We start from the raw sequence: 24,153 nt of genomic DNA, 5'->3' as shown, positions 1-24,153 counted from the left end.
GCCTGAGCCCTGTCAGATTAACCGGTGCCGCATCATGGTCAAGTTCAAACACCACGACACTTAAACTCAAACTAGGATAAAATGAACCCTGGGACACGTTCTTGTTCTTGTTTTTTTCTTCGGTCCTGATATTAACTATTGTCCCAGCTCGTCCAGCCGGACTTCAGCCGTGTTTTTAAGTCCTGTAACTGTGTGGTTTTCCAGACGGGCGTCAGTGGAGCTGCCAGCTGCAGCAGGAAATCGAGGCGTCGTGCAGCAGAGTCCAGTACAAGGAGAAAGGAGGATTCCTGCATCTCATTATGCAAAAGAAGATTCCCTTCCACATCTGGCCGTCTCTCAAGGTGAGTGTTGTTTCTGTCAGCCTGTTTTAGTTCTAGACTAGTCTTTGGGTTCAGCTATCATTTTAGTTTTTATTAGTTTTAGCCACGTGCATTCTCCTTTTAGTCGTGTCAAGTTTCAGTCGACTAAAAGTCTGAGCATTTTTGTCTAGTTTTAGTCAAAGATTGTATTCAGCCAAACCCATTTTACAATTCAAACAAGGTTATCTTATTATTATATTATTGTTACCTCATAGACTCAAGAAAACATTAATTCCAGATACAGAAGACTCTCATTTGAGTTTACAACATATTTATTTTTCCACATTTCTCCCCGTCTTTTTCTTTTTCCACGACACGTTGGTTTTCTTTTCCACGTCTATGTAGGAAAGTGGATCCAAAGATCTAAAGACTAAACTGGTTTAAAGACTAAACCAGAGGAAACTATTGAAAACATGAAGATTAAGGATCTTCGGTAGAACATTTCGTCTCGTTTTGGTCAACGAAAATGAACACATTTTATTTAATTTATTTTTTTATTCTTTATTTAGGTATGGCAGTACATAGTACAAAGTAAAAACAGTAATATTCTTATCCGCCATCCAGTTTTTTCATTTTAAGTAAACATATTAAGAAATAAAAAAAAAGGAAAAACAAAAAACAAACACTGCCAAGAACTCTATGCAATCAGGGAGAGACAGACTATAAACATAACACGACAAATTTTAGCAGAGTTTTTATTTTGTAATCTACATTTTAGTCTGGTTTTATTCCTCTACGATATTGGATTATAATTGAATCGTTATCGTCACATGACCAGCAATTTCGTTGCGTCTCGACGAAAGCAACTTTAGTTGATTCTCACGTCCTGATTTCAGCGGTTAATTTTTCCTCTTCATCTTTCCAACTCCTCCAGTCAAACAAGAAGGAAACGGCTCCCAAAGAGACCAAAAAGGACACAAAACCAGCTCCGCTGTCGTCTGACAAACACAGACTGTCCTCGCCGCAGGCCCCGCCCCCGTCCCCGCCGACGCACGGGGAGTCGCGGCGCGGCGGCCGGGCCGAGCGGGGCGTCAAGCGCGGCCTGAAAAAGAAAGCGGGCGACAAGGCCTCGCTGGAGTCGGCGGAGGTGAAGCCCGGAGCCGGAGACGTCTCCAGCGCCACCAGCAAACCCGCCGCGGCGGCGGAGCAGCCTCAGGAACCCAGCGCTAAGCGCGCCGTCGTGCAGCCGCCGCCGTCGGCGGGGAAGGAGGCCGAACGCCAGCCGTCCTCCGTCAACGGAAACGCCCCCGACGCTCCGTCGCCTGCCGGGCGGAGCCCGCAGACGCCACGCAGGGACGGACGCAGCAGAGGCAGCGGCGCCGACATCGGCATGGCAACGCCGGCTGCCAGCAGAGCTCAGGTGAGACCTCCTGGTCGATGTGCAGGATCTAAACCGGGGGTCGGCAACCCGCGGCTCTTTAGCGCCGCCCCAGTGGCTCCTGGAGCTTTTTGTGTTGTTTGAAAATGGAAATAGATGGGGGAGGGAAATATATTTTTTGTTTTAATATGGTTTCTGTAGGTACGACGGAGTATTAGGGCCAAACTAAGACAAACATTTTTTTTGGGAAATTACGAGAATAAAGTCATAATATTACGAGAATAAAGTTGTAATTTTACGAGAATAAAGTCGTAATATTAGAAGAATATAGTCGTAATATTACGAGAATAATATTATTCTCATAATATTACGACTTTATTCTCGCAACATTACGACTTTATTGTCGCAACATTACGACTTTATTCTCGTAATATTACAACTTTATTCTCGCAACATTACGACTTTATTGTCGCAACATTACGACTTTATTGTCGCAACATTACGACTTTATTGTCGCAACATTACGACTTTATTCTCGCAACATTACGACTTTATTCTCGCAACATTGCGACTTTATTCTCGCAACATTGCGACTTTATTCTCGCAACATTGCGACTTTATTCTCGCAACATTGCGACTTTATTCTCGCAACATTGCGACTTTATTCTCGCAACATTGCGACTTTATTCTCGCAACATTGCGACTTTATTCTCGCAACATTGCGACTTTATTCTCGCAACATTGCGACTTTATTCTCGCAACATTGCGACTTTATTCTCGCAACATTGCGACTTTATTCTCGCAACATTGCGACTTTATTCTCGCAACATTGCGACTTTATTCTCGCAACATTGCGACTTTATTCTCGCAACATTACGACTTTATTCTCGCAACATTACGACTTTATTCTCGCAACATTACGACTTTATTCTCGCAACATTACGACTTTATTCTCGCAACATTACGACTTTATTCTCGCAACATTACGACTTTATTCTCGCAACATTACGACTTTATTCTCGTAACATTACGACTTTATTCTCGTAACATTACGACTTTATTCTCGTAACATTACGACTTTATTCTCGCAACATTACGACTTTATTCTCGTAAATTTTACGACTTTATTCTCGTAACATTACGACTTTATTCTCGCAACATTACGACTTTATTCTCGTAAATTTTTACGACTTTATTCTCGTAATATTACGACTTTATTCTCGCAACATTCCGACTTTATTCTCGCAACATTCCGACTTTATTCTCGCAACATTCCGACTTTATTCTCGCAACATTACGACTTTATTCTCGCAACATTACGACTTTATTCTCGTAAATTTTACGACTTTATTCTCGTAATATTACGACTTTATTCTCGCAACATTACGACTTTATTCTCGCAACATTCCGACTTTATTCTCGCAACATTGCGACTTTATTCTCGCAATATTACGACTTTATTCTCGCAACATTACGACTTTATTCTCATAATATTACGACTTTATTCTCGCAACATTGCAACTTTATTCTCGCAACATTACGACTTTATTCTCGTAAATTTTACGACTTTATTCAGCGCCATTACTCAATTATTGTGTTGAGTCGTGTGATGTGATCGATATTGATCAGACTGCGCTTTTATGCAGGTATGTGAACTCATGTATTTGTAGCCAACTTAGTCATTTTGATAGTAGGCTAATATAAATAATATAGATACATACAGCATGTGTTGCCTTCATTCTAAGGCTGATACAAGGCCTTACATTTTTTGCGGCTCCAGACACATTTCTTTTTAGTTTTTTTTTGGTCCAATGCTCTTTCAACATTTTGGGTTGCCGACCCCTGATCTAAACGTTTGTGGTGCCGGGTCCGGTAGTCGTAGCGGTTACACAGTACTGGTTCATACGAGGCCTCGCCGTTCAAGCAGCTGCTGCTTCGTTTCCGCCGTCTGGAGATCAGAGTCTGATCCGGAGGAACCAGAATAATTCTTTGTACTGAAGCGCGAGCAGATGGCTTCAAAAGGTTTACTTTATTTTGAAGCAGATGTTTCCTGTCTGAGAATCCTCTATTTTCTTCTCCGTCTGAGTGGATCTGTTTTCTCCTCCATGTTTCTTCCAAACTTCGGTGAAATGTGGCTGTTTTTGTTTGGCGGGAAGGGAAACCCCTCTGTCTCATTACCTCCAGCTCTTCAGTAAACAGTTCCGGCCTCTAACTGCTCATCAGGACCTGAACCCGGATTATAATTCATGAGATCTAAATTAAAACGATTACCAAAAGATTATTTTATTCTATCATTTTAGTGAAGTTAAAAGGTCCCACGGCCTCCTAGAATCTTCCTCTTCATTGTTCATTCTAGCCCAGAATCAACTTCTGACATCATTTCTCCATATCTCCAGATATATATATATAAATATATATATATATATATATATATATATATATATATATATATATATATATATATATATATATATATATATATATATATATATATATATATATGCATGCATGCAGGCTTTTATTTTCCTCCATCCCAAACTGCATCTTTATCTGCAGCTTTTATTTAGTGGTTCAGTTATTGGCCGTCCAGTAGCAGCTCCTTAAACTGGGTGAATCCAACCCTCCTCTACGTTTTGGCTGCAGGAGTGTCGATCTCCGTTGGCAGCGATGTTGGATTACAACCATTTGTACCATCTGGACTGTGTGGGCTCTTTCTGTTTCTTTCCAAGTCAGAACTTGGAAGACATTTGTAATTTTATTTCAGAAGCAGAAAGACTTGGTGATTCTGTACCGGTTAATAATAGTTTAGCTGGTTATTTAGACGGGAGATTGTATGATGAAAAGGAGACATTCAGACAAATGTAGTAGTAATACATTTGATTTGTAAGGCACCTTTCGTGGAATTCAAGGTCACAGCTCTGCAGGATGACACCCAGACTCTTCACCTGAGCGGAAACACGAGATGTCAAAAAGATGGTACAACTATGTTGGATAATGTTTTTAATTAAAATTAGTTGGGTCTTGTTACTGTTTACTTTGAGGCAGTTGGATGAAAGCTAGGGATGGATTTCGTTAAGACAGGTGGTGAAGGAGGAAGGTGGAGCTGGGTTTACTGGAGCTATAGAGCCAGGTGTTATCCGTCATAACGGTGGAAAATAATGTAACGATGATGGAAGAGGGCCCAGGATTGAGCCTTGGGGAACGCCAGAAGTGACGCGATGGCTGGGATTTATGGGAATGAACTTGGATGAGTGTGGCCTCAAAGATGATGATTAAAGGGGGGGAGTAACGTAAGCGGAGGGGGAGGAGTTATTCAGACCAACGCAAGCAAGACTGGGAGACGGAGACATTTTCAAATAAGAATGAATCTGGATGCAGCAAAGCATCATGGGAGGAGGAGGAGACAACCTGTCTTTTAGAGATGTGTCCACGGAGGAGCTACGTGGACCAAGTCCTGTTAGAGCAGATACCTGGTTGTTGCTGCAACTTTCACGCAAACGCAGGGACATAATGACGTGGCTCCCCTTAGCACCGAGCTGTGGAGAAACAAACCGGTTCTCAGCTGGTTCCTAGTTGAACTAGTTGTGAACCAAAACCAGCACTGGATCCAGTTTGGTGGAAAAGGGGGTAAAGGAGGATGAGATTTTTATTAAAGCAGTTCAGAGGAGAAGATGGAAATGGGCTGGAATTTTTCATCTAGATCAGTGATTCCCAACCTGTGGGCCGCGAAGGTATTGCAAGTGGGCCACCAAATCATTTCCAAAAAAGTATATTTTTTTTTGGGGGGGGGGGAATATAATTATATAAAAATATACAGAATAATGTTTTAAATGTTAAAACTCAGTTATGTTTAAAATGATATTAAAAATGTTTAAATATTATTTTCATTATTTTGTTTTGTTTTCCTTGAAGTATTAGACATGTAACAAGCAAATTAGCGATAGGAACTTTTGTTGTTATCGGTCGGACCACTTTGCAGCGGAACTACATTGCACTTGACTTATTTACGTTTGATGCTGATACCTGAAACTGGAGTATAAAGATGGATAGCTGGCTAGCAACAGGGGGAATTCAAAAGTTCGGAGGTGGGCCGCAAACATTTTTGAGACATTAAAGTGGGCCCTGATTTGGAAAAGGTTGGGAACCACTGATCTAGATCATCTTTAGTCAAGTGAGAGTGAAGTTGATTGGCGGCTGTTCAGATCCAACATTGACTGGTTCTGGAATGCGTCTATCACTGATCTAAACTCGTTTCCTTCTCCGCTCTAGTTGGCCGAGAGGAGAAGCCCGTCCCCGGACCGGTCCGACTCTACGGCCCCCGGCGGCGACGGTCCTGCGGTGAGTCCGGCGAGTCCGGCCGGCACCGGTCACCGCCTCAACAACCAGGTGGACCCGACGTCTCCCCAACCCCTTAAAGACAACACAGACTCTGAGCCGGAGAGGAAACCGGCCGACCCCGAGGCCGGCGGGGACAGTCTAACGGGACCGGCAGACGCCGCTCCTGGCCGGCCCGCTAGCCCGCCCATCAAGCTCAGCCCGGCGACGGGTTCGACCCAGAAACAAAGCAGTTCTGACGGGGAGGAGAAGCGGGACCAGTCGAAGGAAGAGCCACCGCTGGAAATCCAGCCCCAGGAAGGTCGGTCGCCGTTGGTTTCCACTTCTGTTCGTACGTCTGGGATCTATGGAAACAATTATGCACCTAAAAGGGATTAGCAATCATGCTTTTTTATTTTCAGAATAAAGTAAACAAGGGCTGGGGATCCATTCAAATGTCAAGAATAGATTCCGATTCTTAAGATTCACGATCGATTATCTAGATTTGATTCGATTCCGATATTGATTTGTACGGTGGCCGAGACCCGCCACTGCTGAAAATGAAAGTAACGCTGCAAACAGAAACAAACGCAGCTGAAAATAAAATAAACGCTGCAAACAAAAAGAAACGCTGCTTCAAATAAAATAAACGGTTTGCAAATAAAAGAAACGCTGCAAATAAAAACAAACGCCGCTGCAAATAAAAGAAAAAAACGACGCAAATGAAAAAGCCACAATGGAAGTGAATTACCGGGGACTATTTTTGCCGATGCATCGGTGTTGCACATTAAAAATTACACGTAGCGACGTTGAACACTAACCTTTTCACTTATTTTCCCGTTCGTTGTTCTTCTTATTCCTCGCTCTTCTTATTTCTTCCTTTTCACTTACGTCCTCTTCGTCGTCTTCTTCTCCTCTCACGTAAAAAACACCGGTGCATCAGCAAAAATAGTCCCCGGTAATTCACTTACATTGTGGCTTTTTTATTTGGGTTGTTTTTATTTTATTTGCAGCGCGGTTTATTTATATTTGCAGCGTTTATTTTATTTGCAAAGCGTTTATTTTATTTGCGGCGGCGTTTCTTTTTATTTGCAGCGTTTCTTTAATTTGGCGGGTCTCGGCCACCGTAGATTTGGGTTAGTGTTATTAAAACTGAGTTGAAAGGAGAAAATTTAAATGCAGTTTGGATACGTTATTAATTTTATTTGAGTCAAAAAAATGCAGCTTCTGAAAATAAAAAGCATTTCTGCTAATAGATTTTAATTTGAATTATGGTGCAGGATCCTTCCATAGGGATCTTCCAGGTCCAACTCTTCGTCTTTTACTACGAGAAGATAAAAAGCAGTTAGTTACAGTCAACTTTGGCTCTGAAAGCAGTTCAGTACCACAGACGTGTGAGTAATTGTTTTTGGCGTCTCCTCCGATCCTGCAGCCCCGGAGCCGATGGTGAACCTGCAGCTGGTGAAGAACGACTCGTACGAGAAGGGAACGGACCTGATGGTGGTGAACGTTTACATCAAGGGAATCTGCAGAGACACGGCCCGGGTCATCTTCAGGGAGCAGGACTTCACCCTCATCTTCCAGACCAGGTGATAAAACCTGACGATGCTCTAACGAAGCGTCTGAACGTTCACTAACGATGACTGATCTGGTTCTCATCTCTCTGCAGCGATCTGAACTTTCTCCGGCTTCATTCGGACTGTGGAGCCAACACCGTCTTCAAGTGGCAGGTCAAACTCAGGTAACTCCGGTTTCTGTTCTGGTCTTACAGGATCTCTGCTGGTGATTAGGTCTAGCTGTTACGGAAGAGTATTAGGGCCAGGCAGGAGAAAAATGAAAATAGTTTAGAGGGAAGATTTTTTTTTTCATTATGCACTACGAGAAAAAAGTCGAAATGTCGAGAAAAAAGTCAAAATTTTGAGATTAATGTTGAAGTACAATTTCAAGAAAAAAGTCGAAATGTTGAGAAAGTCGAAATGTCGAGAAAGTTCAGAATACAAGAATTGGCTTTACGATATTGATTTGAAAGACATATCACACGTATGCAGTTGCATAACTTCAGAAACGTCCCCTTAACGTTCCACTCCAAGGATGTAAGTTAGTTAGTTAGTTAGTTAGTTAGTTAGTTACAGCTGCTGCTGCAGAGCTGTCAGTCGCTCTGCTAACTGGATTTGATGGACCAGAGGAGACATTTATACTTTATTCACCAAATTGTATTTCAACTTTATTCTCGAAATTATGACTTTATTCTTGAAATTGTATTTCAACATTAATTTCGACTTTTTTCTCGACATTTCGACTTTTTCTCGAAATTGTATTTCAACTTTATTCTTGACATTTTGACTTTATTCGCAAAATTTTGACTTTTCTCGAAATTGTATTTCAACATTAATCTCGACATTTCGACTTTTTTCTCGAAGTGCACAATAAAAAGAAATCTTCCACTCAAATATTTTCTCTCCTGCATGGCCCTGATACTCTTCCATATGTTGTCATGGGCAACCGTGAGGATAGAAGCGTTGAGAGGCGAGAGTGTTAAGTACTGTCATGGATCCAGTCCAGCGTCTCCACTTTCATCTGCAGACGGATTGAAACTCCAGCAGGACCAGGAGGACGGATTACAGTCCTAACAACAGATGGTTGATAGAGATTAATAAAGTATTATCTTCAGTACGTTACGGCCGCGTTGACGAGCAGACATCTGGACTTTCTCACCTTACAAAGATGAGACGGTTTAGCTGCAACATGAATGGATATTAAACTAAATCACATCGATCCATCGAGCGCCGGCTCCTGAACTGAATCAAATCAATATTGATTATTTGCAAACGTTGAACCATCGTCTGCTGAGTTGATGAGCGTTATTATAACCCGACTAATCCCTCCGACCCCCAACAAGCTACTGATACTGTTTATAGAGTCACCGGCCTGGCCATTATTGCTAAAATAAGGCCTTTCAAACGTCTTAATTTGTCTTAAATCTCAATCCAAGGGTCTTAATTTTAGAGGAAAGTCATTGTTAAAAAGTTTTATTTCATCGTTTTGAGGAGAATCTGCTGCGGAGGTTCTAAATCTGTGTTGCCAGGTTGGGCAAGTTTAAGCCCAATTGGGTTAAAAAATATAAATTTGGGCTGCTTTTCCTGGTTTTTACTAAATATTTAGGAGAAATTATTAACAAAGAAGTTTTCATTACGGCAGAGAAAAGTAGAAATGTACACAATAAACTCACTGATGTTTTATTTGTTTTAATCTACTCAATTTAATTGTGGTCTTTGTTTGGAGCCTGAACTTTTTTTGGCTATCTAGTGGTGTTATGAATTATGAAATGTATTACGCATATAATTAATTTTACGGTTTTAACGTAGAGAATGTCTGATTCCGACCGGTTTTTCATTATTTCGGTGGGTTTTACATCGCGTTTGGGCTGGAACCTGTCAGATCTGGCAACCTCGACCTCAGCACTGGATGACTTTTCTTTTTGGTCTTAAATTTACTTGGAATCAATAGGGTATTAAAAAGTCTTAAATTCACTTTTTGCTAAAATACGGCCTTTTAAATGTCTTAATTTGTCTTAAATGTCAATCCAATGATTTTAGAGGTAATGTATCCAGTCATTGAAAAGTTCATCGTTTTGAGGAGAATCTGCTGCGGAGGTTCTAAATCTGTGTTGCCAGGTTGGGCAAGTTTCAGCCCAATTGGGGCTGAAAAATATAAATCTGGGCTGCTTTTCCTGGTTTTTACTAAATATTTAGGAGAAATTATTAACAAAAAAGTTTCCATTATGGCAGAGAAAAGTAGAAACTTGCAAAATAAACTCACTGATATTTTATTTGCTTTAATTGTCGTCTTTGTTTGGAGCCTGAACTTTTTTGGGCTATTTAGTGGTGTTGTGAAGCTTGAAATGTATTCCGCGTTTAAAAATGTATATTTTTAACATAGAGAAAGTATGATTCAGGCTGATTTTTCATTATTTCGGCGGGTTTTAGATCAGGTTTGGGCTGCAACCTGTCAGATCTGGCAACCTCGACCTCATCACTGGATTTCTTAGTGACCTTTCTTTCTGATCTTAAATTTAGTTTTGAAAATGGTATTAAAAAGTCTTAAATTTACCTCAATCCAACCTGTAGACGCCCTGCAACCACCGGCCTCTTCTGCCAACCCGTTTCCCCGCTTGTTTCCATCCATCGCTGCCTACATCAGGTTTCTCTGGTGATCATGTGATTCCTGCGCTGCAGCGCCGGCCGGTCGCCCACCAACGTCCTCTAACGACCTTCCTGTGTTGCAGGAACCTGATCCAGCCGGAGCAGAGCAGCTACTCGTTCACGCCGTCCCGCCTGGACATCACCCTGAAGAAGAGGCACAGCCAGCGCTGGGGGGGCCTGGTGGCCCCCGCCACACAAGGTCTGCTGCCGCGCTTCTACCCGGAACCTTTGTGTGTTTGGTCATGTGACCTGCTGCCGCGCTTCTACCCGGAACCTTTCTGTGTTTGGTCATGTGACCTGCTGCCGCGCTTCTACCCGGAACCTTTGTCAGCTCACCACGCCTGTGGGGAAAAAATACATTCTCCCATTCTCATATTAATTCCTAAAAATCGGGTCTAAGGGGGTCTGCTCTGGGGGGGAGAAGAAGAAGATCCATCTCTGGATCCACTTTCCTACATAGATGTGGAAAAGAAAACCCAATGTGTCGTTGGAAAAAGAAAAAGATGGGGAGAAATAAAGAAAAATACATATGTTGTAAACTCAAATGAGAGTCTTCTGTATCTGGAATTAATGTATTCTTGAGTCTATAAGGTAACAATAATAATATAATAAGATAACCTTGTTTGAATTGTAAAATGGGTTTGGATAAATACAATCTTTGACTAAAACTAGACTAAGATGGACAATTCTGACTAAAATGACTTTTAGTCGACTGAAACTTGACACGACTAAAAGGAGAATGAACGTGACTAAAACTAATAAAAACTAAAATGATAGCTGGACCCAGGGCCGCCGCAAGGGCTGTGCGAACCGTGCGACCGCACCGGGCCTCGCGCCCCAGGGGGCCTCGCGCTATGGGCCGTTTTTTTTTTTTTTTTTTTTTAAATTCAATTTTTTTTTTTTTTTTTTTTTTCGTTTTTTCCCTTATAAATATCAACAGTCACGTTCCATTAGAGACCTAAATGTGTACTAGTCTGTGCATATCAATAAATACATGTGCAATGATGCGCGTGTCTGTTGTTCAATACAACTGATCAGACCAAGCGCAGACACAAGCTGCTCTGATCCAGACGGTGGAGTTGGAACAAACTGTCACACAATGTCGAGAGAACGAGACAGATTCAGGAAATTTCCATCAGGGGATGAAAAAAGAAAAAAAACTAAAGAAAATGGAAGAGTTTAATGCCTCTCTGAAAGGCTCGTTTGATAAATTTGTTACAAAAATCACCGATCCGACCGGGTCTCAAGCAGCCGTGGGGCCCCGCGTCGAGGTAAGAGATGATGATGAGGCAGGGGAAGGTATCCAGTATTTTGATAATTGGAGAGTTAAAATTGCGCATATAGACACCCGATCCGACCCGAAAAACCCCAAAATTTTGCGGCGCTCGCTACGCTCACGCGCGAGGGCCCCCCCAGCCATTTCACACAGGGCCTCGCAAATCTCCCAGGCGGCTCTGGCTGGACCCAAAGACTAGACTGAAACTAAAATTGAAACAGGCTGACAGGAACAACACTAGTACATCCATCCATCCATCCTTTCTTCCATCCATCCTTCCATCCATCCTTCCATCCATCCTTTCTTCCATCCATCCTTCCATCCATCCTTCCATCCATCATTTCATCCATCCATCCATCCATCCATCCATCATCCATCCATCCATCCTTTCTTCCATCCATCTGAGATGGAGACTAAAATATCATTAGTTTTCGTCGAGTAAAATAAGACTAAAATGACTTTTTAGTCGACTGAAACTACACGACTAAAAGGAGAATGAAGTGACTAAAACTAATAAAAACTAAAATGACTAGACTGAAACTAAAACTGAACCCGTCTGACAGGAACACCCTGCTCAGTGCTGACTCTCCTTCTCACCACGGCTCTGTGCTCCTGTTTAAGGTGCAGTGGGTGGTGCTAAGGTGGCCGTGCCCTCCGGTCCTGCCTGCATGGAGAGCAGCCAGCCAGGCAGCAGCCAGCTCAGCCTCCCGGCCAAGGAGGAGCCCCCCCGGGTGGGGGAGGACCCGCCCAAGGCCCCCAAGGGCCCCAAGGCCTCCACCCGGGGGGACGAGGACGCCCTGGACTCCGTGGCCTCCCGCACCGTCTCCGAGCACGTGAACATCACCAAGACGGAGCCGTCCGTCACCACGGTGAGAACCCGGGAGAAACCCGGGGAGAAACCCGGGGAGAAACCCGGGGAGAAACCCGGGGAGAAACCCGGGGAGAAACCCGGGGAGAAACCCGGGGAGAAACCCGGGGAGAAACCCGGCCGGACCAGGGACTGGACAGACCGGAGCACTGATCCCTTTATAGTTTATACTTTTATTTGGATCCCTATTTGGATGCTATGTATTTCAACTTTATTCACGAAATTTCGACTTTATTCACGAAATTTCGACTTTATTCTCGAAATTTCAACTTTATTCTCAAAATTTCGAATTTATTCTCGAAATTTCAAACTTATTCTCGAAATTTCGACTTTATTTTTGAAATTGTATTTCAACATTATTCTCGACATTTCAACTTTATTCACGGAATTTCGATTTTTTTCTCAAAATTGTATTTCGTGACTTATCCGTTTATAGTTTTATTTGGATCACCATTAGCTGCAGCAAAACTGCAGCTATTCTTCCAGGGGTCCGACACATAATACACAGAATATTACAACAAATAAATGAAAAGGACCGGGGACCGGAGGACGGATCCCTTTATAATTTATACTTTTATTTGGATCCCTATTTGGATGCTATGTATTTCAACTTTATTTTTAGAAATTTCAACATTATTCTCGAAATTTTGACTTTATTCTCGAAATTTCGACTTTATTTTTTAGAAATTTCAACTTTATTCTCGAAATTTCAACTTTATTCTCGAAATTTCGACTTTATTAATGAAATTGTATTTCAACATTATTCTCGACATTTCGACTTTATTCACAGAATTTCGATTTTTTTCTCAAAATTGTATTTCGTGACTTATCCGTTTATAGTTTTATTTGGATCACCATTAGCTGCAGCAAAACTGCGCTTATTCTTCCTGGGGTTCGACACATAATACACAGAACATTACAACAACAAACTTAAACCAAACCTAAAGAGGTAGCATATAAAAAAGAAAGGAAAAACAGAAAATAAAGAAAATATAAAAAGTCGTTCCGTTTAACATTTAGATATAAATAAAAATAATACATATTCATACATTTTATAACATCAACAAATTCAAACCATGTATAGTTTGCACCAATAACCTTTTTTAATAAATATTCATTTATATATATTATATATACATACATGCCCATATATTATCTACATTATTTATTTATTTATTTATTTAATAATAATGAAATACGTTTTTATATGTATCTATTCAAGTACGGAAGAGTGTTAGGGCCAGGCAGGAGAAAAATAAAAATAATATTTTAGAGGAGGAAGATTTTTTTCCATTATGCACTTCGAGAAAAAAGTCGAAATGTCGAGAAAAAAGGCGAAAAAAGAATTCTTGAAATTGTACTTCAACATTATTCTCAACATTTTGACTTTTTTCTTGAAGTGCACAATAATAAAAAATCTTCCCCTCTCAAATATTTTTTCTCCTGCATGGCCCTAATACTCTTCCGTAATTCAAGACATGTTTCTTTACTAACAATTTGAATTATTTTATGTTAATAGTTTAAAGAGTTTGGGAAGACGTAGCTCTGCACATCACCGATCTTTTACCAGAGTTTGTCTTTATTTTTGGCAGTGAAAAGTTCCCTCTGAGAGCACGTCTTGTGCCGTGGCTATGATTTTCTGAACTGTAACATCATTTTTTTGTATAGAACTTGCAGGGTTTTTGATATGGATACATTTCTTCCAAATATGAATAAAGAATAAAGTAATGTTTCTGTTTCTGTCCGTGTTGCTGTTCCAGCCGAAGCCGACCTGCATGGTGCAGCCCATGAGCCACGGCCCGCCCGCCAGCATGGAGCGGCACGAGGAGGAGGAGGAGAAGAAGGTTTGTCTGCCGGGATTCACCGGCCTGGTCAACCTGGGAAACACCTGCTTCATGAACAGCGTCATCCAGTCGCTGTCCAACACCAGGGAGCTGCGGGACTACTTCCACGGTAAATCCTGCACTCTAATACTTTTAATCTGTCTGTTTAAGAAAAAACATGTCTGTTTTAGAGCTGGGCGACATGACCTCAAATCAATATCACCATAAATTGGGCAGTTTACCTCGATTTGCACAGCAAAATAAAAATATAGAATAAAATTACACCAAATAGAAAGGCCAGTTTATTCTTAAATCTCTCCTGTAAAAAGGAAAATGCAGTTAAATGTAAAACACTGGGCCATGCAGTGTTTTGCACTGCATATTATCCAAATGTGTTAAAAATAACATCTGGACAAAACAGCACCGTTTCACACTAAATTACGGTATTTTCCAGAATATAAGCTTCTAGAGCATCCGCTCCATTAAAAAAAAAAAAAAAAGATATGCAAGCCGCAGATATTTATGTTGTTAGATTAGATATTTACTACATGTACAGAAGGATTTTGAACTGTAAATGATGTACATGTTTGTACCTAAATAGATCTTTCCTAACAGTGTCTTTTAACACGGCAGCAACTTTGCTGATTAAAACGGGACAGAACCAAGAGAAACTAACCAGTATTTATTTATCTATTTATCTGTTTGAAATCTGCTTCTACTTCTATCTGCTAAAGAAGAAGTAGTGTATTCTTCTTAGCATTTATTTTGTCTTAGTTTTGATTCTATTTCCGGTTAGAGCGCCCCGAGTGGTGGAAGAAAAATCCACAGAATAAACGCACCTTTGTATAAGCTGCATGGTTGAAAATCTATAAAAAAAAGTAGCGGCTTATAGTCCAGAAAATAGGGAACATATTTTTATTTCATGAAAGTTTAATCATGAAAGGAACCTTTCTATGGGGGATGGAACAAAAAAAAAAAGTGTTCCGTAGGAATCATTTTCCGGTGGCACTTTAGCTTCTGCAAACCGGTAAACGGAGTTATGACCAAAAAACATCAAATGTAGGAGTTGATACAGACCATAATCTGATCATGTGACATTAGTTTTTGCAATTATTATTGTTCTGCCCACAAGAGACAAAAGGGGGCTTCAACATGCTGGTCTGGTATCAACTCCAAAAGGGGTTTGGGACTAAATTTAAAGTATTCACATACTTTTGATGACTTAGGGCTGTTTTTGGGGCTTTTTACAGAACTTTGTTGCTGTGAGGAGGTCACAGTTTCAGTCTCCATTCTGCAATCTGTTTGTTGTGGGTGAGAGACGTGGGCCTGGCGATGCGTCAACGACAAAATATGACGTTGACGATGTTTTGAACTCGATGTCATGGACGCATCGCTACAGGCCTGCAGGGTCGGGATCCGTAGAGCTTCCCTGGATCTCTGCTCATGGAAACCCATCTTTAGTCTCTGCTATGACGTCCTCTGTAGCTCTGCTAGATGCAGTTGCTGCAAGACACAACCTGGATGGGAGACTTGAACAGGCTCTGTAGCTCGTTTATCACATTATTGGGAGTATTGTTCTTGTTCTGTTCAGCCATGTGATGTCATTCCCAGGTTGTTCTGGTTACAGCGACCTCCCGGTGTCCTCCAGTCAGATCTGAGGACGACTTCCAGCTCCTCTTTTCTCACGTCTGTCATCTCTTTACAGACCGAGCGTTTGAGGCAGAGATCAACTGCAGCAACCCTCTGGGAACCGGAGGACGACTCGCCATTTCCTTCGCCGTGCTGCTCCGGGCGCTTTGGAAAGGGACGCACCACGCCTTCCAGCCCTCCAAGCTCAAGGTACGCAGCGCCTTTTCCTCAGTCTTCCTACCTGTTCCTAGTTCTAATACTGCTCATTTGTTGTTTTTTAACAATCTGTTTATTAAGTTTTTACATAAAACAGCTGTTCTCCATACAATACAGTCATAAACTCAACCTAACACAGAACCCCCCCCCCATTGGTACCTAACCTCACATAATAGACATAGATACCAACACTAAATCAAATATAATAAGTAAATAATACCAAAGAGAGGGGAAAAAGTTCAGTTCAAATTTCACTGACACGGGTCAGAACACGGGTCCAGGTCTTGTCAAATGAGATGCCCTTACCGTCAAACGGTGTAATTCTTTCCAATTTCATAAAGCAAAGTACCTCCTTCATCCAGTTTGTTATGAGACGGAGGGGCGTTCATTCGTTTTTTCAAAATAAAACCAAAAAATAAGGCCTTTAAATGTCTTAATTTGTCTCTCTCAATCATTTCATCGTTTTGAGGAGAATCTGCTGCAGAGGTTCTAAATCTGAGTTGCCAGGTTGGGCAAGTTTCTATGAAAAATATACATTTGGGCTGATTTTCCTGGTTTTTACAAAATATTTAGGAGAAATTATTAACAAAAAGGTTTCCATTATAGCAGAGAAAAGTAGAAACTTGCACAATAAACTCACTGACATTTTATTTGCTTTAATCTACTCAATCTAATTGTAGTCTTTGTTTGGAGCCTGAACTCTTTTGGGGGGCTATTTAGTGGTGGTGTGAAGCTTGAAATCTATTATGCATTTAATAATTAACGGTTTTAACATAAAGAGATAGTAAGATTCGGGCTGGTTTTTCATTATTTCGGCGGGTTTTACATCACGTTTGGGCTGGAACTTGTCAGATCTGGCAACCTCGACCTCAGCGCTGGATTTCTTAGTGACTTAGTGTCTTTTTGGTCTTAAATTTGGTTTGAAAATGGTATTAAAAAGTCTTAAATTTACCTCGGTCAAACCTCCCCCAAGTCTGTCTCCCAAACTATTTTAAGTACGGTAGAAGAGCCTGGATTTAGTTTATAGATATTGAAATAAGTAGAAGAGATACCCCCTTTAATGAGGTGAGATGTTTAAGACATGTCTCCAACTCTTGGGAGTGTAAACGTGTTTCTCCTCATCTGTTTCCGTCAGGCGATCGTGGCCAGCAAGGCCAGCCAGTTCACGGGTTACGCTCAGCACGACGCGCAGGAGTTCATGGCCTTCCTGCTGGACGGGCTGCACGAGGACCTGAACCGCATCCAGAACAAGCCGTACACGGAGACGGTGGACTCGGACGGCCGGCTGGACGAGGTGAGGGGGGTTCCTCATAGACATGTATCCGTATCCGCCCCATGGAGCTGCTGCGTCATCGTCGCTGCCACATCCAATATGGCGGCGACGATGACGTATCGCAGCAGCAGCAAGAACACTCGATGGGGCGTCTACGTATATATGTCTATCGTGTTCCTGGGATTGGGGGCGGGGCTCCAGACCAGGGGCGGGGCTAAGGCCAGCTCTGACGGCGTCTCACCTGTCTGCAGGTGGTGGCGGAGGAGGCCTGGCAGAGGCACAAGATGAGGAACGACTCGTTCGTGGTGGATTTGTTCCAGGGCCAGTTCAAGTCCAAGCTGGTCTGTCCCACCTGCTCCAAGGTGAGTTTCCAGACCGCCGTCGTGAAGTTTAGTTTAGTTTATTTGTCCTTTCAATTTCCACAACACAAAGTGAAATACAAAAAAACCAAGGACTAAAAGGTGTAGACTAAAGCCTAAGCTTATGACGCCTACCCTTTTCACAAAAAAAAGTTAGCTTTTATAAACTAGTGCATTTAGGATTTAGAGAATGAAACAAAATACATAAATAAATCCAAATGAGAAGTTGCCCGAGTATAAACAAAATAACTGTACAGACATACAGCATATTCCACGTCATTACTAAATACCATTCCATACTGTGTGTGTGTGTGTATATATGTGTGTGTGTGTGTGTGTATGTATATGTATATATATATATATATATATATATATATATATATATATATATATATATATATAAAAACACATCATCAGTAATCATAAAACTCATCATAAAACTAACCTGTCTTACATCTAAACCCAGCTCACGTTCCCTATTAGTGGGTGTCCAATCCATATATATATATATATATATATATATACATATACATTTATACCACGGTCTGTGTGAATACTGGATTCTGATTGGCTGGCAGGTGTCCATTAAAAGTGATAATCTACACCAAGAAAACAAGTTCGGTCAAATTGCCTGATATCTTTAATATCATTGCGATGGATCGACTGCCAGGTGGTAACCACGGCAACAGAGATTCAGAGAAGAAGAGCCGGCTACCGCAGGACGGAGACATGAGGGATTTTGTCATTTCTTTTAATTTATTTGGTGAATTTAACAATTTAGATGACTAGGATGCAGAAGAGGAGAGACAAGAAAATAGCTGAGCGGACTAGAATATCTCCTGTTACCAAGGAAACTGAGTTATGGCTGGTTAAAGAACTTTGTAACTTAGTTGCAGGTTGCGACGGCTGCAGACGAGAGATTAAATAGTCGCTCAGCTGTGGCTTGTTATAAAATTAATGATTTACACTGAAAACACATTAAAGCATGAATAACTGATTTAATATTTATGTTTTTTGGTAAGTGACCGTGATAATTATCCCTCACATATACACATATGCATACGCATATATACATACACATGTACCCCCGACCCGTCTGACCCTCTCTCTCCTCTCTCAGGTGTCCATCACCTTCGACCCGTTCCTCTACCTGCCCGTCCCGCTGCCCCAGAAACAGAAGGTGCTCTCCGTCTTCTACTTCGCCAAGGAGCCTCACAAGAAACCCGTCAAGGTGAGAGGGTGGATCCTGTAACCCGGTTAAGGGATTTGATATTTCAGGATATGTAAATGATGATGATCATAATAATAATACATTTTATTTATAATGCACTTTACATTATTGAAAATCTCAAAGTGCTACAGTTTGATAATTAAAAGGAAACAAATAATAAAATCAAGATAAGATATAAAAGGGATAAAAAAATGTGCTGTAGGCGGGAAAATCCATCTACAATAAGGGATTGTCCCTCATACTCTTCCTTTAAGGGGAATCTCAAGGAATAGCTTAAAACGTTTCAAATCTGTGATCATTCATTGTTTATTGTATTAACAATTGCAGTGTTGTGCGATGTTTAATTGTTGATATTGTGTGTCCTGTAATGTTGCTTGTATCTTTTTACTGAGTCTTTACTGCCAATGCAAATCAGCCTTTTGGCTACAATTAGGTATATTTACATTTTAAAATGTTTATCAATGTACGATGTCCCTCTACACAAAATAAAGCGGGAAAAAAGGGATAAAAAGTCAAGACAAGGCAGAAAAGAGAATAAAACAATTAAAAACAGCAACTAGGGAAAAAAAACAACAGCATTGTTTAGTGATAAAATGCTTTGCTAAAAAAGGTTTTTAGTCCACTTTTAAGATCCACATGTGACACCTTTATTCACTTATTGTGTATTTGTCAGTTCCTGGTGAGCGTCAGCAAGGAGAACTCCAGCACCGCTGAGGTCCTAGAGTCCGTCTCCAGGAGCGTCAGGGTCAAACCCGAGAACCTCAGACTTGCAGAGGTGAGAGATGTTTTTAAAGGTTATAAAAAAGGATTTTATATATTTCTACTGTTGCAAAATTTGTGGTGATCTTATTCCAATGAAATGAATTCACTACACCCAGATTTCTGGGCCGGTTGGTGGTTTTTAGGTGTCTAGATTAAAGCTCTCTGGTGAGCTGTGATCGTTTCACTGCAAACAGATACATCCGTGTGTTTTTACTTCCTCTTCCAGGTGGGAAAGAACCGTTTCCAGCGCGTCTTCCTGCCGTCCCACTCCCTGGACACGGTGTCTCCCTCCGACATGCTGTTCTGCTTCGAGGTTCTTTCCAAAGATCTGGCCAAAGAGAGGGTGGTTCTGCTCAAGGTCCAGCAGGTAAAACCCGCCACGGCACCGACCCCGGTTCTGGCTCGCAGACCAAGGCGCTACGAGGCGCTGAACGTAGGGCTGGGGATCCATTCAAATGTCAAGAATTGATTCAATTCTTAAGATTCAGAATCGATTATCAGGATTCGATCCGATTCAATTCCGATATTGATTTGGGTTAGTGTTATTAAAACTGTTTTTTGAGCTGTTGCATGAATTATATGACTGTAGTTCTGCAACATATTAATACTAGTATTATATTGAGATTCAACAGCAAGTATTGCAGCTAATGATGCTGTAAGGACCAATCAGCTCCCAGAATGCTGATAGAACTGAAACAGAAACATCGTGGGTCAGAATTACCAAACAGAGACGTATGAAATCGGTTTTAGTTTTTCCCACGTTCTGTTTTTATTTTTTCCATTTTCAGTTTTTCGGTTTTTAATTTTTGAGAAATTGATTTTTAGCATTTTATGCAAATTTAACCCCAAGAAAGTATATAAAGTAATGAAGAATAGAAAATTTATGCAATTATACCTTTAAACATATTTAAAGCTAAAAACATGGCACCAGTTATTCTTGTGTCCAACAAAACATTCTTTTTTTGGGCATAAACAAAAAAATACCAAAAGTTTTAATGTAATGATGAAAAAAAAATCGATCTTTAGTCGTACAAATCGATTTTTAGGAATGTCTATTTTTTCCCTTTTCTGGGTTTTTCGGTTTTTAATTTTTGAGAATTAGTTTTTTAGCATTTTATGCAAATTTAACCCCAACAAATTTTATACACCAATGACAACTGAAAACTTTAATGTTTTCATACTTTTAAACGTATTTAAAGGCAAAAACATGGCACCAGTTATTCTCGTGTCCAACAAAACATTCCTTGTTTGGGCATAAACCAAAAAAGAATTCCAAAAGTTAGTTGTATGAAATAAATAACTAAGAAGTAAATAACTCAAATATGCCTTTCAATATTATCCATTTAAACTACAAAAAAAAAAAAAGAAATTGCAACAGCTCAACAGCGCATGTGTGAATTAAATGGGATTAAAGTTCACCGGGCAAAAATGTAATGGTGAAAAAAATTGATCTTTAGACATACAAATCGATTTTTAGGAATTAATATGACAATTGATTTAGAATTGTTTTCAACACAGGCCTACTGAACGTTGCTCCTGTCTGCTTTCAGAAACTGCAGGTTCCCAACATCCCCATCTCCAAGTGCGCCGCCTGCCTGAAGCCGCCGGGGTCGGAGGACGACAAGCTGAAGCGCTGCACGCGCTGCTACCGGGTCGGATACTGCAACCAGTGAGTCCTGCTGGTACCCAGCACGGGGGGGGTTGGGGGGGCAGCAGGTCGTCCAGGGGCCGGGGGGGCAGCAGCACCGGGGGGTCGGGGGGGCAGCAGCAGCTCATCCAGGGATCGGGGGGTCGGGGGGTCAGCAGCAGCTCCATGATCATGTTCTCTCCCCCCCAGGGCCTGTCAGAAGAGCCACTGGCCCGGACACAAGGCCCTGTGTCGGCCCCACACCGAGCACGTGGGCCTGCCCTTCCTGGTCAGCGTGCCGGAGTCGCGGCTCTGCTACGCCCGGCTGGCCCAGCTGCTGGAGGGATACTCACGGTACGAGCCGTAACCTTCAAAACCTACCACAGAACAAGTTTTTACATTTCTGCAGGCTATACTGCCATTTTATGGAGTATTTTTTATTTGCTATGCATCAAAACAACCCATATAAGCCAATCTTTAATAATCTGTATGTTACAAGTCCATACTAAGTAAATTAGATTAGATTGTCCTTTATTTCTCCCTCAATGGGGAAATTCGCTTTGTGCAGCAGCAGTAAACTCTCACACACATGCAGGGAAGGGTAAAAAAGGTAAAAAATATATAATAATTACAAAATATAAACAGTATATACATTGGAATTAAATATAAATAAATGTATGTATGTAAATTGTATGAATGTATGTGTAAATTGCTAAAAAGTGCAAATAACTACCAAAAAAATGTAAATCTTTTTAATTTTTCTAAATACAGAAATCCCAGAGCTGGATCCCTCAAAACTGTCAATGGAAAAAAGTAACACAGGAGCCTTTCAGACCACAGGAAATTAATTTTTACTTTAGTTTTTGAGATAAATCATTTTATATATCGCTTTTAGATATTAAAAAAAAAAAAAAAAAAAAAATATATATATATATATATATATTTTATATAATAAATATATTATATATTTAAAATGCATATATATGATATATTTAATATATTATATATTAAAAATGCATATATATATATATATATATATATATATATATATATATATATATATATGCCTTAGATTTTTACCAACATGGTATTAACCATTAATATATATGCAGACAAAAAAAACAAGAGAGATTGCGTCTTCATCCGGCTCTGAACTCAGCTCAGCTCGCGGTAAACCGTTGTGTGTGTGTGTCGCTGAGTAATTTTTCGTGAAAATCTTAAACAGTTTAAAACTCTGAGACACTAAATGCAGGATATGCAGGTGAAACTCTTCCTGTTTAACCTGCAGAAAGAATTATTGCTCTGTTTTATTTGGTTGTAGTTGGACGTACATGTTGAAAATCCATATGCAAACGGGAGCCGGCGCTCCAGCCGGCCATAAAGGGTTAAACAGCAGTTAACTGGATGTTGGTGTGATGTCACAAAGTCTGTCATGATATGAATTTGATTTGAGACATTGAATCATAGTAAGAACTTAAATATTTAATCTCTTTTCGAAGCTTCTGAAACGTTATTTAACCTGACTATTATTTAATCTGACTATTATAAACAAACAAATAATCTCTTTATTAAATATAATACTCTAAAATTCCATGATATAGTAGAGCAGAAAACTGTTTTATTTGCCATTTAAAGCCGAAACTGCTTCCAAACTGCATTCAGGATTTGTTCCAAATAAAAGAAACCGCTATGACCTGACGGGGAAACTCATGTTTGATACGACGACAGTAAGAACAAATATTAAAAAGAGATGGACATCAATTAAGGCTAGAGAAATATGGAATATTTGTGACAACGACCTTAAAAAATGTGCAGTTCTATCTTCAAGTTTAAGGAAATGTTTAAAGAAAATATTGTAAATAAATATAAAACACTATAACTATAAAGAATATTATCAAAAACATTCTAGAATGTGAAACGTCAACTTTATATTTTGTCTTATTTATTTTTTGTCCTCTTTATGCATGTTTGTTTTCAAGGATTAATGCTAATGTTTAAGATTTAAGTTGATCACAAGATAAAAAGGGTAGAAGCTTCGGCTTCAGCTGCACCTTTTTCAGCAAAAGCAATGTTTATTTTACTTTTTAATTTTTTGTTTCGTAAAAGTGGCACAAGGATTAAGACCGAAATAAAGTTCGTTCGTTCGTTCGTTCGTTCGTTCGTTCGTTCGTTCGTTCGTTCGTTCGTTCGTTCGTTCGTTCGTTCGTTCGTTCGTTCGTTCGTTCGTTCGTTCGTTCGTTCGTTCGTTCGTTCGTTCGTTCGTTCGTTCGTTCGTTCGTTCGTTCGTTCGTTCGTTCGTTCGTTCGTTATTTAACCTCTTTGCTGCGTCTTCCTGCAGGTTTTCCGTTAACGTGTTCCAGCCTCCGTTCCAGTCCGGCCGGGCGTCTCCCGAGGCGTCCCAGTCCCGGCTGGATCTCCCCCCGGTGCCGGCGGGCTGCTCCGAGGGTCCGGGCCCCGGGGACGAGGCCGTGGGCGGGACGGGGCCCTCCGGGGCGGGAGACCCGGGGCCGGAGAGCCGCCCCCTCCTCCCCGAGGCCTCGGCCCTGCCCGAGGAGCCGGACTCCCTCCCCTCCTCCCAGACCAAGGACTCGGGCTTCTCCGAGTCCACGTCCTCCACGTCCTGCTGCTCCCTGGACCCGCAGGCCGAGAAGGAGACGTCCTGCGAGAAGGTGGTGCGGCCCGAAGGTACGAAGCTTCAGGAAAACGCTTTTCTGTTCCCTGTAGCCGGTGATGAGTTTAGTTTAATTTTAGTTTATTTTGTTTTGGTCATTTACATTTTAAGCTGTTTGCATATACACACTGTATATGTATACACACAGGTATAAATACATATATATATATACCGTAGATGACCATTTAGTAGCCCGGGCGTTTAATATGCTAAATCCACTTGGAC

General features: G+C 41.0%; 1 protein-coding gene across 4 annotated transcripts in view; it reads left to right on the top strand.

Annotated features, from left to right (window-relative positions):
* Positions 1 to 24,153, top strand: part of usp19 (ubiquitin specific peptidase 19) — a 52,098-nt gene that overhangs the window by 6,220 nt on the left and 21,725 nt on the right. For 2 of the 4 annotated variants that reach the window (XM_061736843.1, XM_061736841.1), the window contains exons 3-19: positions 205 to 341; positions 1,234 to 1,719; positions 5,947 to 6,313; positions 7,424 to 7,580; positions 7,661 to 7,732; positions 10,277 to 10,392; positions 12,097 to 12,338; positions 14,098 to 14,290; positions 15,866 to 15,999; positions 17,141 to 17,299; positions 17,530 to 17,640; positions 18,758 to 18,868; positions 19,542 to 19,643; positions 19,857 to 19,997; positions 21,181 to 21,299; positions 21,468 to 21,611; positions 23,596 to 23,942. In XM_061736843.1, coding sequence (XP_061592827.1) covers positions 205 to 341; positions 1,234 to 1,719; positions 5,947 to 6,313; positions 7,424 to 7,580; positions 7,661 to 7,732; positions 10,277 to 10,392; positions 12,097 to 12,338; positions 14,098 to 14,290; positions 15,866 to 15,999; positions 17,141 to 17,299; positions 17,530 to 17,640; positions 18,758 to 18,868; positions 19,542 to 19,643; positions 19,857 to 19,997; positions 21,181 to 21,299; positions 21,468 to 21,611; positions 23,596 to 23,942 — 3,138 coding nt within the window. Of the gene's footprint in view, positions 1 to 204; positions 342 to 1,233; positions 1,720 to 5,946; positions 6,314 to 7,423; positions 7,581 to 7,660; positions 7,733 to 10,276; positions 10,393 to 12,090; positions 12,339 to 14,097; positions 14,291 to 15,865; positions 16,000 to 17,140; positions 17,300 to 17,529; positions 17,641 to 18,757; positions 18,869 to 19,541; positions 19,644 to 19,856; positions 19,998 to 21,180; positions 21,300 to 21,467; positions 21,612 to 23,595; positions 23,943 to 24,153 lie in introns of all 4 variants that reach the window. The other 2 variants (XM_061736842.1, XM_061736840.1) reach the window with 1 other exon arrangement.

Source organism: Cololabis saira, chromosome 12, assembly GCF_033807715.1.
Source record: "Cololabis saira isolate AMF1-May2022 chromosome 12, fColSai1.1, whole genome shotgun sequence".
Taxonomy (NCBI): Eukaryota; Metazoa; Chordata; class Actinopteri; order Beloniformes; family Belonidae; genus Cololabis; species Cololabis saira.
The sequence above is the reverse complement of the archived record's forward strand: the minus strand, read 5'-3'. Positions and strand labels throughout refer to the sequence as shown.